This window comes from Mirounga leonina, unplaced genomic scaffold (assembly GCF_011800145.1).
Source record: "Mirounga leonina isolate KUSES-001 unplaced genomic scaffold, KU_Mleo_1.0 Mir_201, whole genome shotgun sequence".
NCBI classification, from domain to species: Eukaryota; Metazoa; Chordata; class Mammalia; order Carnivora; family Phocidae; genus Mirounga; species Mirounga leonina.
The window spans coordinates 10,591,054-10,610,202 of NW_023270504.1; the positions used below are offsets into that span (position 1 = coordinate 10,591,054).

At 34.4% G+C, this 19,149-nt stretch overlaps 1 protein-coding gene across 5 annotated transcripts in view; it reads left to right on the forward strand.

Annotated features, from left to right (window-relative positions):
• The window catches only part of SOX5 (SRY-box transcription factor 5), a 1,007,739-nt gene that overhangs the window by 772,843 nt on the left and 215,747 nt on the right, over positions 1-19,149 (forward strand). For all 5 annotated transcript variants that reach the window (XM_035028072.1, XM_035028070.1, XM_035028073.1 and 2 more), the window contains one exon: positions 18,079-18,165. In XM_035028072.1, the coding sequence (XP_034883963.1) occupies positions 18,079-18,165 (87 nt within the window). The remainder of the gene's footprint in view (positions 1-18,078; positions 18,166-19,149) is intronic.

Sequence of the window (19,149 nt, forward strand, 5' to 3'; positions counted from 1 at the left end):
ATTATTATTATTATTATTATTATTATTATTATTATTATTATTATTATTATTATTTCTTCAAGGAAAATGACCTGAAGAACAAGACTCAGTGTAAGGACAGAGGACTCCTCAATGCAGAATTGCTCTTTTCCTCAGAGTGATAGAATGTGAAGAATTTCTCATCTGCCTTTACTTGATCTTTTTGCTATGCTGATGCTATCAGAGTAGTAATCAAAACATTAATAATTTTCCATGATTTAAAAAAAATTTGGAGAAAAAAAGGAAAAAATATAAATGCTATTTTTCAAGGCCAGCCTTTCATATTATCCCAAAATTTGAATGAAATGCATTCAGTAAATATTCTGGCTAATTCCATTTATAACTATTGCCAAAATATTTAAAAGTAGAGTTTCTTTTTTTGCCCTTTTCCCTGCCATTGTCCAGTTACAGGGCCCAGATCAAAGTATCAGTTTGCTGAAGAAAATATATATTTAAACACACAAATAACTTCTTGGGGTCACTAGTTCTAGAATACTGCTGAACAATGAAATTGCTCTGCTTGCAGGTATATTCACAATGGTGGTAGAAGGGAAACATGATGATGTTGATGAAGATGATGAAGTTGCTGATAGCAGCTGTCCTCTATTAAACACTTAATGTGTGTTATACACTGTAACAGTCTTTCTCTTTCTTTCTCTTTCTCACTTTCTTCCTGTAGGGCAAACAGGCATCATAATTTCACTTTTCAAAAGTGAGCAAACTGAAACTGGTTAAATAGCTTGCCTAAGACCACTTGTTAGTAAAGAACAGGGCCAAGATTCATACCTAGTTCTGACTCCGAAGTTTCTTCTTCTGTATTATGTTTGATAAAGTAATGAGGTAGATTTGTTCAGCTACCTGCAAATGTAGGTTGATTCTTATTAACATTTTAATGTTTTATATTGATAATTAGGTTTCATAGTGGCTTTCATAGCTGGTAACTTTGTATCTCCAAAACCTGCCATAATGTAAAAGCTCCACGTTTTTCCCCCCTTTTTTAAAAGATCAGCAACAAGTTCCAACTTAGTGAACGTCCTGGTAACAATGAAAGGGCGGCAGAGTCTTTATATTTAGAATTTACTCTTCTGTTTTTCGGAATGGATTCTTTTCCTCTTATCCACACTGCCATTGGATTTGGCGAACTGATTATTCCTAGTTGTAGGTGAGGGTTAAGAAAGTAGGAACTCAACAAATAAGATTAGACTTCTTTATTTGAATAGTCTTTCTGCTACTTTCACTTTGCAAATAGCTAAGCATAGATGTTCGATACGTGAAGATTGGTGTTATTAATAAGCCATTCGAACATATAGACTTCTTGAAGATAATGATTTACTTGAAGAAGCAAAGGTTATTATGAGCTCTGTCACTCACTGAGCTGCTGGAGATGTGGTTATTTGAGCAGTACATTACTCATAAAGATGGAGATGTGAAGAAGAGCAATGATGACAAACACCTAAAAATATTGTATTGAGACACTTTACTTTGAGAAAGTCATTTAATGCCTTCAGTAGCCCTAGATGGTAGGCATATACTAATTCCTGGGGCACAGGAAGCTAGGTAATTTTACAAGATTAGTCTAAGCTTGTAAATGAAGGAGGAAGACTCTGGCTACAAAAAAGTACCTGCTCTTAGCAACTACAAATAGAATTTCACAAGAGTTAAACAGAATTGTATATAAAGCACTTAAAAGTTAACACCACTTAAAGTCTCAATTAGTAGTTAGTATTAGTGTTGTTTAGGTTGTTTCAGTATTATTATTATTATTATTATTATTATTATACATGATTATAAAAAATTTTTATTGTGGGTTTAAAGGGTACTTTTCCTCTTATTTTAATTATACACAAAGAAATACCTCCAAATATTTAAATATGTAAATGATTTTGCATAGTATCAGTCATTCTTATTTCTAGCCAGCTTTTTTATTAAATGTTGATGTGATTTTTATATATTCCAATGCATATCACTTAGATTTCTAGAAGGGATCTGTATTATTGATTTTAAAGATAAAAAGCCTCAGTGGAAAAGATAAGCTTACACTGTGTAAAACACCAGTTAACACCAAGCATGGAATAAATAAAACACCAGAGATCAAGGCATCAAAAAAAAAAAAAAAAAAAAAGCCAACTCCGTCATAACTACCTGATATTTCTACCATTTCCCTTATTCTGTTTATTGAGTTGGAAGGTACTCGTTCAGGAGTTTCAGGTTTTTAGAGATTTAGGAAAAGTACTTGGAATTCTATTTCTATTTTTTTTTTAATTTCCATCATAACCACTTTGTATTAAAAGCAGGCATGCAAATATGCAGAAAAATTGTAGGTCTTCCTGAACTTTGAGACATCCATTTTGGCAAAGGGGGAGGCACACGTTTGGATGAATTTGTATGTGCCCCTTACATTTGGGTGCTAGTCTGAACTGCCAAACTTCAGAATTTTCACATTTTTAATATACCAAGGTGGGTTCAAACAGCCCATTAGTGTTAAGGCGTATTTTTGAAACTGTTGACATTTGGCTACTGTTCTTTCATCCACTGTTCTGTAGGCTTGACAGAAACTTGGTTTAGCTTGCAGAGAGAAAGTGAAAGACAGAGAAAGGTGTCTATATGAAATGCCCCGGAGAGAAGCAGAACTCCTGTAAGGCAACATGTGGGCATTGAGTGTGACACCGTATTAACCTTTTTAATGGATGTATGTAATAAAGTGACATGTAAATGGAGCACAAGGGGAGATATGACACTGTATCTGGAAAAGGATAAAACAGTTGGTTGAATACTGGGCTATTATAGCAGTTTGCAAACCTTGGATAAACTCAGTCAGCGGTTGTATAATTGGTTATTCAATCCCGACCCTTGTTCACAGCTCAAAGCCAGGAACACTGAGACCTGTTGCCAATTTGAGTGAATATAGTGACTGTACTCGGCCGGGGCCTAACATTGGAGCCAGGCCTTTTCCTGTGGGCTGGTTTCCACCATGTCTGGGACTGGCTCAGTGACAGTGGGTCTTTTGTTGTGAAAGGCTGGCTGGTACTCCCCTCCTTTGCAAAATGTCTAACAGCTACACAAATATAAGAAAATAGGAAAAGGGACTTACTGTAGCTTTTCTCTTAGTAAGTTAATGTGAAGTTATTAGTTTTCCTTTCTTTATTTTTCTTTTCCTTTTTTTTTTTTCTTTGCTCCTTTTTGGGGAAAGTCTGAGTTAAGTAAATCAACTGAAAGAGTGATATAAAAGCCTGCTTCTAGATAAGAATTGAATCTTGGTAGTCCTTGATTGGAATATGATATGTATGGAGAAATTTATAGTAATTGGACTCACAAAAATGGGTTTCTGAATAAGATATTTATACTTCTCCTCCTTTCTCCTATGAGCGTTCATGTACTGAGAAAATTGTTTTTACTGAATATCTCCTCCGTGACTGAAAGATATAGCATGTTTATAAACCTGTTATGTGTTTGGCTTTATGAAACAAGCACCCTACCTTCTCTGCCCAAACACACTGGAGAGAGGCCAACAGACTAACCACTCACTGTTTCTAGTCTAGTAAAATTTGAAAAATAAATCAGTGAAGATTTTGATTTGAGTGTGTGGTATAAAGAATGCCCAGTCTTCTTACAGTGACCAATTCATAAAGGAATCTGTAACAAGCTTGTAGTATTTGCCAGTTAGGTGCTGCTTACTGATAGGGTGACAGTTCCCAGCTGCAATCAGTTATGCTTCCATTATTTCTGTTGTTTAAACATGCCTTGGAATACTAGTTCAGACATTTCACAAAGTGTATCTTAGTTCCAAAACAAAGTAAAGAGCATGTTAAAAAAGAAAAAAAAATTAAAAAACCAAATGCATTCTGAATTGTGATTTTTTTTTCCTGAGAGTATTTATAATCTCTTTGCCACCCCTCTCACCTCCCTGATTCCACCTCACACACCCAGCATTTATAAAATCACACACACAACACACAGTGTTTGATTTAATGCTGGGTTGCAATTCAATCAAGAGACTGCTGAGGTCATATAATATAAATGACCACAGTACTTCTTGGCTCAGTTAAAGCCTTGATCATTCGGGGCTTTGTTTTTGTTAATTGAGTAGCCTCCTGCTGGGGGGAGCTCCTAAATATTTTGGACTATATGTCACTAAAAAGAAGTTGGAGACTAGAAGGTAGTGATCTGGAGGGGGAGGGGGGAAGGAGGTGAGTTTCTGCAGTGGACAAGGGAAAAGGAAAGACGTTGTTCTGAAACCGTGACAGGACAAAGGAAAAAGAAGCAAATTGTTTTTGAATAGAAAATTAATCATTGAAAAGGGACTGGCTATTGTGAGGCAAACATAAAAATAGAGGAGCATTTAACTTGAAATATATGAGAAAAAGCACTATAGGAACTCCAACAGAGGCATTTAATGGAAAATACACCTGGCCATCTCATTATAAGTACATCCCTGGGAGCCAAGTGTTATGAGCATTAGTAAGAAGGTGGTATTATAAAAAAAAAATTGATTATAATCAAGCTTAATGTATTTGAGGCTTAATAAAAGTATTGTATGGCGGTAGTGAGTATCATGGCATAATAGAGACCTCTTAGTATTGGATTGTTCATAAGTTTTGTATTTCATAATGTTGATCTGTGGAGGCCTTTGCTTCCTGATGGGAAAATAGGAACTTGTATGGGAAAAGAGATCACAGAATTATAGACCGGCCCCTATTAACCCCAGAAAATGCAATTCAACATATATCTTATCATCTTAATCTCCCAAATATTCTTTTAGTTTAGATTATAATGCAATATTGCATGTAACAAACAGATGTCTCCCCTAGGTCACTGTTTGTAATTTAATAAATTGTAGGTGTCCAACTGGAGAGTCTAGAGCTGCTGGTGAAGAATGAATGTCTGAGATGCCTCATTAATTTAATGTAGGTAAGAGGCTGGTGGGCTTAAAGGATTTGGTAGTAGCCCCATTGAGAACTACCTAAATGTAATTCAAATAGTGTGGAATAAACTTTTTTTTCCTATTGTTTTTCCCCTCCATGCTGTGAAATCTTACTGATCATTATTTTTTAGGCACTTAATATGTCACGACGAAAAAAAAAAAAAGAACAGAAAGGCTGAAATATGTATGAAAACAAAAGTTTCAATTAAACTTAAATCAAGTATTTTTTAAAGGTGTTGGTTTTTAATTTTTATACAGCTCTATTTGGCACAGAACTCTTTACATGTTTTGAGATTTGGCTTCGATGCTTTATAATTTTGAGGGTGCTGTGCTATAATCTGAACAACTTGCTGAGAAGAAAAGAGAGAACTTAATAACCCAGGTTTTACATCTTGAACTCTGGACCAGAATAATAAATCGACACCTAGTGTATAATTGGGAAACTTGTTAGATTATGTATCTACTTTAATGTAATTTATAAATTTTGGAAGTATTCTTATTAAGAATTTAATCCCCTCATCAAACAAAGTAATTTCTCTCTCATTCTTTGGTAGCTGCCATGGAGCAATGATGTTTTTCCTTTCTCTCTTTAGAAATGGAACACTTTATTTTTTTTTAAATTTCATGAACATAAATGTTAAGTAGATAATGCACCTTTTAACATTAACCTGTTGGAAATAATAAAGATCAGTTTTGATGATTACAAATTTTTTGCAAACACAAGTTTAGTTTACCAGATTTCTTGCAATAAATTATTTGCCTTCTGCAAATAGGATTATAGACAGCTACAATACTTAGAATGATTTATTTGTCATGCTTGTAGTTTTAACTGAAGATCTCAACTACTCTTATTGGAACACTTTTAATTCATAAAAATGATTAAATATGTGTTTCTAATTTATCATCATTGTTCACAATGTTTTATGTGAATCTTCCTCCTAGAGGAATTACAAGATTTTTCCAAATAGTTGAGGGCAGTGAAGCCTTTTTGTAACCATCTTCAGGAGTCATCCCAGTGTTCACTTTAGGTGGGAGATTTAATGTCCTGTAATAGAGACCCTGTGGGGCTTAAACATACTCTGCACCTTTTTGTGAGAACTGAGATAGCAGCTTCCTGGGGTTTTCATGTCCCTCAGGGAAAATTCCCAGAGATATGAACATTTTTGAATTTCTGACATGTGCAACACAGACTTTTGTGGCTTTTGAAAGACCATTCCCAAGTTTGTAAAAACTTGCTCTCTGACTCTAAGGTCAGAAAATTGGGTGGTCTGTCACTTTACTGGATTCATCCATCCTTTGGGAATGAAATATTGACCTATTTTTTTTTATTTTTTAATTGCTGACATTTCATTGTACTTCACCAAAATCCCTAGGCTGTTATAAATAAGTTTTTTCCCCTACCTTTATTAATTTTATTCTATTAAATCAGTGAGTCATTAAGAAAGCATGAGGTACACATCATAGTGTGGTGAACATCCCTTGAGCCCTTCTCACCCCCACCTGCTTTTTCTTTTCGGGTACATTTCTGATGAGATATCTACAAGATAATTTAATATCATAAATTTGATATTAAATATATGTATATGTGAAAGAGAAAGATTTAAGGAATATATATCTCTATCTATTATTTATTACATACATGGGAGTTAAGTTGTTCAATGATTACTTCAGGAAAGCTAAGCACAAGAGAAAGAAGGGATATTCAGCAGACCTCCCTTTCCTATTCTCTTCTCTCTCCCTGGATATTTCTCTGTCCTTTCAAATGTTTTCCTCTCAGTTATTAGATTTGAGACATGATTCTATAGATGCTATAGGTTGATGTTTTTAAGAGTATAAAAAAAAGGGTGCCTGGGTGGCTCAGTTGGCTAAGCGTCTGCCTTCAGCTTGGTTCATGATCCCAGGGTCCTGGGATCGAGCCTCACATCAGGCTCCCTGCTCAGCAGGGAGTCTGCTTCTCCCTCTTCCTCTGCTGCTCCCCCTACTTGACTCTCTCTCTCTGTCGAATAAATAAATAAAATCTAAAAAAAGAATATAGAAAAATAAGCAGCAATGCTTCTGTGCTATAAAAATTCCTATTAATTATATTCAAGGTAGAGATTATTTTCCTTTCTACCATTAACATCCTTTCCAGTATTAATAATTCGTTGTCCTCCCATTCCTTTAAATGAATAATCAGGATATTATCCCACTCATTCGTCTCTGATTTACCATATTGCTTGCAATGTTATTCCACTGTTCTTCTCTGAACCTTAGTTCTCAACTGTGAAAAGAGGATGCCCTTGTCATTTAGTTGACATCTTAGGAGCTTCTCTTTTTTCTTTGCTGTTTACATAAACATAGATACCTCTCATATTATGTGTGTAGTACATTACTTTGAAGAATATACGTACATGAATATACATGTGGTCATATGATTAATGGTCCCTTGTTTAAGATTCTTAAACAAAATTTTTGTTCCCAATACTCCAGTAATAATAATTCTCTATTTTCCCCCTTTTTAATAAATAAAACATATATTAGCTCCTGGTAGTTCATTATTGCATTTTACTGTGACTTTTTTTCCCCTTTGAATTACTGTATCTCATTGAGTTGTATAATAGAAAACTCTTGGAATGTATTTGAATTTTTTTTGTTGATGATATTTAAATTATTATTACTCAAATGACACTGTGATGTTGGTAAAATTCTTTTACCTTTTCATAAGAAGAATTCAATATATTCTACTTCACATCTTAACCGCTTGAAAAAAGTTCTCAAGTTTCTGAAAATGTAGTAGAATGTCTTTATCCATATTGTTATACCCCAAATCGGTGTTTCCTCATCAAAAAAATTACCTCAGGTATTTGGGAATTGCAGATTCCTGGGACTCAACCAAGGCATAAAGAGCCAGACTCTCCCAGTGGCCCTGGAATTTTGCACTTAAAGAAGTTTCCCTATGAGATGAACTTCAAGTGGATAGGATCCACTTCTGTTTTGCTCCTGTTAATATCCCCATGCCTGCAAAAATATATAGTACCTATTCTTTGTTGAAATAATCCATTCTACTATTCTTATCCATATACTTATCTTTTAATTTAACTTTATATTGATAGTGTGACTTAATTCATATTATTTTCCTAATTACAGACAAGATGAGAAATTGGCCCTATTTTTGGAAAGTATTGCTTAGTAGATTTTTTTTATAGCTGCTTTGATTGATAAACAGTAGACTATTTTTGAACTCTTTATGGTAATACTGCAAAAGTAGCATTTAGGAAAAAGTCTCTCAGCACATTTTATTTACCATGTAATAATTAAAATAAGGCATGTTCTCTTTGTTTTTACTTCAATAAATGAAACAATAAAAGAGAAACTCAGTGACACCCTAGCAATTTGAGTCAAACATTTAGTGTCTGGTCGCTGTTAGTCTATCCATCTTTCCCAGGAGATAGTGAATTTCTTGAGGTGCGGAGGCCATGTCTTAGTGCCTATCACCCTGCCACAGTAGCAGCTTAATAATGATTGTTAAGTAAATGAATAAATAAATGGATAGAGTCTAACGTCTCCTGATCTTCTTGTGTATGTACGTGTGTGAGTTGTGCAAAATAATGAAAAGGGAAGTATCAGATTTTTTAAAAGTAGTCTGATAGCTCTAATAGTACATCATGCCACTAAAAGCAAAGACAATCATTTTGTACATTCATTCAGTTAAGAAATTAAATGAATATACCAATGGATTCTCCATGCCCAATTTTATACCCACTGACTTTAACATTGAGAATGCTAAATCTCTGGTGATACAGGAAAAGTGAAAAACAAACTATGCTTTTCTCTTTTTCTATTTATCCAGACTTTTTTCTTTTTTGTGTCCTTCCTTTTTATCTTTTTTTTTTTTCCACTCATTCTTCCTTAAATGAAAATGCTTCTTAAAGAGAACTCTTACAGGTTGATTTTGTTTGGCTTTTCTGCATTTGGTGGGGTGGGGATGGGGGGGTCACGGCATATCATACCTAACACAGGACTGTAGCTTTCGTTGTTGATGTGTCTAAGCTTGTGAACATTAAATGCCATTTTGGAAATACAAGTATTGTATTTTCTCATCTAAAATTACTCTAAAAATGACACGATCCAAATCCATGAAAGGTTATAAGAGACCAAATATAACAAGTTGTTAAGGCAGATGGACTACTTTGGTTGAGAAGGATATGTGCAAATTTAGATATATGATTTTAAGCAAATCAGGGGATATTTTTCTTAATTTTAAAATCTGATGCTATGTATTAGAACATAAAAAAATAATTTGAATTGTAAGTAGCTTTTCAGCTCAACTGTTCAACTATACCTGCATATCACAATCTCTAATTTATCATATGAATCATGTCAGTTTTTATTGTTCATATCTTTTCAGGCATCTGGCAAGCTGAGATTGTGATTTGTTTTCACATATGTTGTGATAGAGAAGATTCAGGATGTGTAGTGGTTTAGCATCAGGCTGTATGCGCTTTAATTCTCACTTCCAGTGGTAAAACATTCTGTCATATTTTTAAAGTATTGGAATCTTATTCTAATGTATGTTCAGTGGTTTTCTATTTCTCTGCTTTTTATATCTCCTTTATCATCCCTACCACCCACTTTCACAATTTTAAACAACAACAGAATTGTATAAATACGATCAGTAATTTTCATTTTCATCATGGTCTTAGATATCTAATTAAATGGATGATTATGTGAATACACTCTTTTATAGTAGGATAATTGCTTCATTTATAATTCAAATACATATTTAGGTAATTCTTTTCTTAAATATATCAGTAGGCATATGTAATTTGCTTAGAACTATGCATTCTTATCTTTACTAAACTGCTATATGTTTAAGCTATCTTAAACTCCTGTTTGTAAATTTGTCTTGTGAAACGAAGACTTTGTGTTAAATATGCCTGACTCTCATGTACCTTTTGCTATGACTTCGTTCTTATGGTTTGTCTTCTATTTTTCTTTCTTCCTCTATCTCACATATCCACAGTTGAGAAAATAGTATTTCATATAAAACATATGGAGAGTAAGTTTTATTGTAATTGATGTCTAAGAAAGTTGGTTATTCGATGAATAAAATAAAAAGACATAGTCATGAAAAACTTTTTTGGGAAATGCTTTAACTTTTTGAAGTTGACTATTACTGATACAATCATGAACATCTTCCTCCCGAATTTCTTTCTATCACATTATTTATGCTTTTCTATTCTACCCCTCTTGCCTTAGCAACCCCTTTGCTTCCTCCTACTCTCCATTGTCACCCCTCTTATTGTAACAAATGACTACAACTTAATTCATGTTTCCCCATCCACACTTTGCTGACATCATAAATTATTTGGATACAAATGGGCAATATTCATTAGCTGTGCACTTTGCCGAAAGAGCCTTACACAGGAGTGCTGCACTCTCTCATTTTTATTAAAAGTTAAAATGCTCTTGCTGTCATGGGGGTTGGGGTGAGTTAGCCATGATAGAGGACAGGGCTACAGTGCTAATAAATAAAAATAATAACTATTACCGCTGGTTGAGTGACCCTGGGAAAAGAGCACTACAATGCTATTTGTTGTTCTCTTTCACTTGTCAACAGCACTGGCTTGAAAGCTTTAGCCATTGTTGAGGATGTAATAGAGCCTATGGAGAGTAAGAGAGACAACTGTCCAAAAAAATAAAAAAATCATGCAGAGATTAGTTGAGTATTTTTGTGTATCTGTGCTGTTTTGGGACAGTTCATACATTAACCTCATGGAAGTGACAACTATCCTTGTCCCTCATGATACTACGCCTTTTTCTCTATCATCTTTATTGGCATGAACCAACTAAAAAATTCATAGGGATGGTAGATAATCAATGAAACTAAGGGTTGTGGGTCATTACCATAAAAAAGGTAGAGACAACCATCATCCTTTGATGAGGTTTTTGAATTCTGGGTTGTTTTAGTGATGGGCACAGTGAAGCATGTGCATATATATTTCATTTGATTTTTGAAACAGTTCTTTTGGGTTGTCGTATATTAAGTTGCAGTTGTAATGTTAGTAACATTTTTGAGTGTTACTGTGTGCCCCATAGTGTTTTAAGAGCTTTATATAAATTATCTCACTTATTTTGACAATTGTATGTGGTCAGTACAGTTATTATTCCCATTTACAGATGAGTCAGTTGAAGCAGAGCGAGGTTAAACCACTTGCCAGAGGTCACAAAACTAGTAAGTGATGGTGTCTGATTGTATGACATCAAGGTTTTTTTAATGTTCAGTAGCACAACATTAGTGAGATTTTGTGCATGAGGGATACCTCTTTGCAACTCTTTTTTGAAATGCTTCCCCCAAATTACTTAATGTTATTTTTGCCGGCCTCTAATTTTTGAAACAAGGACAAAACAAAGTGTTGCATGAAAATATATTTAACTTGGGGCACCTGGGTGGCTCAGATGGTTAAGCATCTGCCTTCAGCTCAGGTCATGATCCCGGGGTCCTGGGATTGAGCCCCGCATCTGGCTCCCTGCTCTGCGGAGAGCCTGCTTCTCCCTCTCCTTCTACTGCTTCCCTTGCTTCTGCTCTCACTCTCTCTGTAAAATAAATAAATAAAATCCTTAAAAAAAAAAAAGAAAAGAAAATATACTTAACTTTCTGAGTGATAGAGTAGATAAAACAATATAGCTTCCTAAGTGTCTCTTTTAATGATTTTTTTTTATGTAAAACATATAGAGCCATCTTGTGAGGAGTAAACCCAAGGTTATTGAGATGTAGCAATTATATCATATTGATTATGGCATGTTTAATCATGTGATGAAGAAATATTCTTTTAAAATGTGGTATAAGATTGAATATAATTGGGCAGGTGTGTTAATAGTTTCAGCTTGTGCAACGAGAAAATTCAAGCTTATAAGTATTGATATAAATTTTGCAATATTCCAAAAACTGATTGCACATTAAACATTTTAAAACTTGAGTCAGCAGGCCAAATTTTTTTTTTCCTTTCTGTTAACAAGCTCTTATTAACTTTCAAGTGGAAACAAACAAGTATTTTGGCACCACTAAAAGTAAAGTATTTGTAGAGCTTAATTCACTTTAGGATAATTACATATAAAAATGAGGCTTATTGAAATTCTAATGCTTTGGAATTTCAGATGTGTTTCTCTTGTGTGTTGTGGTATGTATTATTTTTTAATGTTTCCTAGAAGAACTTGACATTTTCCGTGGCAGACTAGCTGCAGTGCTTGGCTAATGGGAATGTTACAAGGCCCCGTGGTCTTCAGTGGACAAATAACTTTCCATATATATAAAAGTTTTACATTACTTCCATTACATTGTTTAGTATTTGCCCCAAAATGCTGTCTAGGCCTGTGCATATTGTCAACATGAATTAAACTCTTACAGATATATGATTTCTAGAGTTAGCCCAATCTTCCCCCTCAAAAATAATCTTATTATCAGTAATTGAATAATTAAATAGCAAGCATTGAATTGTAATTAGCTTTTTGAAGAAAAATATATTTGGCCAAGTGTTCTAACTTGTGTTTATTCTTCAGCTTTATGTTGGCCATCAAGTGAAAGCTTGCAAGGGGAGAATATTGAGTTAACAATACCTAATTCAAACAGAGCTCAGTCGCCCAGATCAACTCTCATATAATAATTGTTTAAAACTAGATGAGGCGAATAAAACTGGACTAACATTTCATTTTTGACAAGTTTGACTATTAAAAGAACTTGTTATTGTGTGTGGCATATCAAAAAGAACACTGAACTAGGAGTTAGGCTTCAGGTCCTACCTTTATCATTAATTAGATTTATGATTTTAGTCATATTTTGACCTTAGTTTACAATTTCAGTCTGTAAAATGCAGAATTTGTTCTAGACTATTTATTACCCAAATTGTATTGAGCAAAACAGTCATCTCCCAACACTGATTTCCTTGGTAAGATATTTAAATTACACTATATAATCCACAATTCACTTAAAGATTGACAGTCTCTTAGCCCTTAAATAGATCTAAATCTTGTAGAAATGAAATGTAAATTTGTGGAATGTAATGAGATTGACATGACAATGGAATGCTTATTTCGTTTGTTTTGGTTTTAAGTAACCAATTTGTGTTCCGTTTGTGTCGTGTGTTTTATTTAATAAATTACTTTTATGAAATGCCTATCTAAATAATATCTAAAGATCCATGCAGGTTTAAAATTCTGATTCTACGATGTGAATAATCTACATAAGGTCACTTTAACTTCTTGACTTTGAAGAGGTATTGCTCTATTTTTTGAAGTTTAGACATACTGCTGTTCCTTCCAGAAGACAACTCCCATCCCTAAACATGCACCCGATCACATGTCACGAATAACACAGCTTAGGTTAAGCTACAAAATTAAAGTATAAACTGTGGTAGATTTGGTAAGACCTAACTCTGGGGACTTTGTTTAAAAAAAGTCAAATATTACACATACATGTTTTTTGCTTGTTCGATTTTTCAATGAGCTCTGCCCCTGCAGATCAAGGGAGCTTAAGGGAAGAAACCTACATAAACACAAAGCAAAAACCTGAGCTTGTGTGTAAAGCTACTGCATGGAGCGAATGGGGTTTAACTCCTGGCACTGGCAGCTTGTTGGAGAATTACAATATGTTGGCGTGAGTCTCTAGGTCTCATTGTTCCAGATGAGGGAGTCAGTCTTAAGAGGGTTTGGCACTGAAGGGAAAAAGGAGTGAGAGTTATAGGGAATGAACAGGCCCTAAAGAGGCAGGATGCTGTTGTAACAATGGCTGGCACAGTTGGGGGGGCCATTCACCGGTGGGGATTGCCATAGGCATTGATGTGAAGAAACATATGTGAGCAAAAGAGGCAAGGGTGAGAAAGGAAAATCAAGCAAACATATCAGAAGGGTCCTGATGGCAGAAAGAGACAAAAGTAATCCAATTAGAGTCATCTTAATATTAACGGATTGACTGATGAGGATATCTGTCATCACCCTCTAATTTATCTTATAGCTTATTTCTTACCATTTATTTTATTTTTTTTTTTAATTTTAAAATATGTACGTATTTATATTTCCCCTAAAGACACAGATCCTTGAATTAAAAGGCCCTGGTTCTGGGTGCCTGGGTGGCTCAGATGGTTAAGCGTCTGCCTTCAGCTCAGGTCATGATCCCAGGGTCCTGGGATCGAGTCCCGCATCGGGCTCCCTGCTCCTTGGGAGCCTGCTTCTCCCTCTCCTTCTCTCTCTCTCTGTCTCTCATGAATAAATAAATAAAATCTTTAAAAAATAATAATAAAATAAAATAAAAATAAATAAATAAAAGGCCCTGGTTCTGTATTCCCTCTGTTCTACTCTCTGGCTAAGTGATGCTGGGAAAAGCATCTTTCTGAGCCTTAGTTTTCTCATCTGCAAAATGGTGTAATAACAACGCATACCATTGACAATGCTGTTGCATCTGACAGCATTATATAAACTGAAATGCTATGCAAAAATAAGAGCTACTGTTACCTCTCTCACTTATTTTAATATAGGGAGCACTAATTTTTATTTTGACAGCAATTGCGATACTTCAATGTTGGAGAGAAGTAACTCTCAGGAGAATCTTTAAAGGTGCTTATAGTAAAACTGTGGCATATCTTAATGTGAAAATGATGGATAATCCAGAATTTGAACTTTTGGAAAATAAGTATGTCCACAAACATACTATACATACTCACAGTATAAAATACAATTCTACACATATTTTAAAAAATCGCATCTCATTTTAGAAAATGGAATATTTAATAGATAACTACTATATTTTTTAGTCCATAAACACTGAAGCAACACTTACATAATTGTGTCAAATTTCACCTTAATCACATTCACACATTTAATGAACAGGTGTATTATAAATATTGGGATTTTGCCATTTGGTCTTTTACAGTTCTAGTCATTTATATTCTCTGGGTTCTTTACCATCTTCAGAGAAATTCAGTCATTAGTACCCATGCATCCACTGTGTTCATTATGACCATTGTGAACTCATCATTAACTGTCTTCATTAACATCCACGGTGAAATCATTTCTTAACCACCTCTTCATGAATGACCAGTGGAGACAAGCTACAACAGTAGCCGTTGGAGGAATACTGGACGTGGATTTGCTTAAAGCTCTTTATTTTATAGTATTTCAGATAGAGAGGTGAAGTGGGTGAAATGATACACTTTTGGTCCCCCTGACTTTGGGATCCAGTAGGTTGAACTTAGCTCCCTATGGGCAACTTCTCAAAATAATCTTCTGAATTAGATATTGGTGCCTTTGTTTACCACTTAAGAAACCAAAGCTTAGGGAAATATCTAATTCAGAAGATTATTATGAGAAGTTTGAGATACCACATGTAAAGGACCTGGTACACTGCTTAGCACTTAGCCCTCAAAATAGTAGCTGTCATTATCATTTCATTGTTGACAAGAGAGTTCGGAATTTGTAGGCAAAAAACAGAACAAAACGAAACAAAAAACAAAACCTTACTTCAAAAAGTCAACTCTGCCCGTTACATTTTGTGAGACCTCAGACAAGTCCTGTTTTTTTTCTTTTTGCTTTTGTTTTTAACCTGTGTGATGGATATAATAACACAATCTGAGCCTTCAGGTTTTTGCTATGATTAAATGAGAGAATACAGACAGGTAAAAGCATCTAACATAGTTCCTGGCACATAGGCTGCTCAATAAATGTTTACTGAATCTGAATTTAAAATATATACGTCACCCAAATTGCAAATATTAGTGTCTGTATTCATCCACAGACATGACATCCCCGAGTTAGATATGTTTCTGATTTTACATCTTCCAAATTATTTGGTCTTAAAGAAGTTATTATATATATATGTGTGTGTGTGTGTGTGTGTGTGTGTGTGTGTGTGTGTCAGGTATTTGAAAAAAAAAAGTGGCTCTGTATAGGAGCCTTCTATCTTTATGTAAGTTAATAAAGAGGCTAGGAATGTTCTGCAGGTTTCAGAAATCTGGCGGCTGTTACTTTAACTCTGCAACTTAGACAGAAGACTTCTGTTTCTTTATGAGCACACTACAGTGAATATTTTGTCTAGCTGCAGGGGAAAAGCTTTGTCATGGACTTTGCAGACAATAGCCTTAAAAGTAAAATGGTCTGCTTTTGGTGCCGGGAGGTTCAGGGGCCTATTGTTAGTGCACAATGGATTTCTATTGCTGCATTCCTGCTTTGCAAAGGTTTGTTAGCTTTTAATGACTGACAGTACTCTATTGCAAATACCGTATTGGCTGTACCCTGTTTACATGCTACTCAAGAATTTTTGTGGAGTGCTGGAAAAAAGAAACAGTGGTGTTTGTTTGACCTACTCTGATAAGGTTTAAAAAATGATTTCGCTCATGAAGTGCTTACTGGGAATGTAGAAACATTGGAAATCCGTGCAGAAGTATTTTAAAGTTACTTTGAAAGCCTCAATGAACAGAAATATTGATTACAGTACGAAGAGATTTAAGCCGTTTTATTACTCAGAATTGTCATTACCATTTTCAAAACCACTATGGTACAGAAAGAGGGATATTTGAAGAAAAAGTAAAAGCAATTTCTTAGGATCTGTCTTCCTTAAAGTGTAAGAAGTGGAGATACCTTGTTACAAAGGAAAAAAAAATACAACTTACACATTCCGTAGTAAATTCCATAGTAAATGTGTACACAGTAATTGTAGGTGTGTGTGTGTGTGTGTGTGTGTGTGTATGCACCATATGTATAGACCATAGACTATGTAAAGCAGTAATCATACAGATTCACTATTTTATTTTCCAGAAGTTTTTGACATCTGGGAAAAAAAAAAAAGGCGTTCCATATTGTCACAGTTTTTCCAAGGAAATTTCACCTCTACTTTTTTGAAAACTCCACACGGGCTTTGTGACTCTGACAGTCAATGGCTGTAAGATGGAGGCCTGAGAGAAGTAGATAGCATTAGCCAAAGATGATGATGACGCCTTAAAACGCATTTTACTGTGGGGAAAATGAACCAGTTTCTAATAATCTTATGGTCTCTAGGCCAGACGGTCCCTTTGATAAGTTAACATGTACTCCCTTTATGCTCCTAGTAGGGGGTAAACAAATGTCTGAACAAACACAAATACACATAAACACCAATGTGGAGAATGGCAGTGTATGTCTTAGATCCAGATACTAAGTGTGGGTATTGTTATTTAGATGGAGCATACTGGGACACTTATCTTTTAGTACACTCCATTTTCTAACTGAATGCAGTGCTAATCGTGGGATTGAAAGCCATTGTAATTGTGTACCCATCTAAATGCTGACAAGAATATACAATTATATTGTTTGGAATTGAGTTTAATGTTTGGGAGTTTTATTAGCATTTATGTTTACTTATACATTAAAATTCAACACAAAAGAAGAGGTCAAAAACCATGTGATATATAGAAGCAAATATCAGACTAAAGCATAACCTTGCTCTTTAAAATATATGTGCCCTGTCTCAATACTGGGCATTTTAAAAGAATGTGAGACAAATCTGAAATAAGCAAATAATAGGTTTCCATTATAGGCATTACTCACTTTTCTAGATTTTGCAATCTTTGTAAAGCTTCTTTTATACCAACTTTTTTTTTTTTTTTTTTAGTGTTCACGTTCACGGTACTGGCAAATCTTTCCACAGTGTGCTTACCACCATACGATGTTAAACACATATTATAAAGTGGATGTAATTGTAAACACACAGAGGGATATAATTACACGTAGCAGATTTAAGAGCTAATTCTTTGCCTTTTTTTTTTGCTCTGCATTTTATCAACATAATTATTTTTTGACTGCAGACTAACACCCTGAAATTGACAAGCATCTATTATAGCAGGAATTTGTTCACCAAATTGAAAAACAATGAACTGCAGGTTTATATGTACCCATTGTCATAAAGAATTAGTACGGCTTTGTTCCGCAAGAAGAAAAAGCTAATGATTTTGAAACAGCAGGTGACAAAACACAGTCTTCTCCCCACCCCCCCTCCGTTATCAGTTTGTTGATGAAGTCATTATGAACTGGGGCCCGGATAGGGATGGCCTTATTTTTAGCAGATAGACTTTTAATGAGCTGCATTGTAAAGATAGTCGTGTTGATTTGCTTACATTTTTTTTTTCTTTACTTAGAAACCCCCAGTATTGAAAAGCTACTCTCAAAGGACTGGAAAGACAAACTTCTTGCAATGGGATCAGGGAACTTTGGTGAAATAAAAGGTAACATATTTGCAATTATTTTGATCTAAAATGTACGAAAATGAAGTTTATATTTTGAAATATAACAGTGATACAGTGCTTCTCCCCCCATCCCCTCCTGCCTCATGTATTCTCTGTCTTTGGTGTTTCTTCCTTCTAGCTTGAAAGTGGATGTGTCAGGGTTCTTATTTTCTCTTTGTTTGTGCCTTATTAGATAAATGGAATGTCATTTTAACAGAATAACCCCACTGTATCTTCAAAAGGCTTTGGTTTTCATCATTTAAAAAAAAAATTTTAATGATTTACCTTGTAAGTAGGAATGTATTTACATCAGGGTTAAAAACTGCCTATTATGATGATTTTATACATTCTACATATTAGAAGTGTGAATGTACATAATCTACATTTAAAACCAGAAATGATGAATGCAGAAAGCTTAATAAAGGTTGTTTTTCACTAATGAGAGCAATATTTTTGGTTTGGTTTTATTTGAATCAGACATTACAAACAACTAAGAGAAAAAGTCTGTATGGACTTCATGATACTGAATATTCATATCTTAATAAACTTTTACTAATAACAGTGGGAGAGGGCTTAATTTCTCATATAAAAATAGAATCAAATGGTCATTTCAGTTAATTTTAATGTGTGTTTTCTCAAAGCCTAGTAGGCAGTCTATGGTTTTCTATTTGTTGCCAATAGCACACTTGATTCTGAGTTCTAAAGAATTAATTTTGAGAAAAAAAATACTACTTATTCATCAATATTAAAATATTTCGTTATATATTACTCTATATTTTTTGGTAGAAGCTGAATATATTTAAAATATCACCAGATTTATATTAATATACATGTAGAAATATGTGTATAAATAACTTTTTTGCATATGTATGTATGCGCACATGTTCTCCCAATGAAAAAGGCAATTGTCTTTCTTATGGCTCTGCTACACTGGAGCATCCTAAAGAAAGGCAGGACACTAGCATCTCAGCATTTGGAAACTTC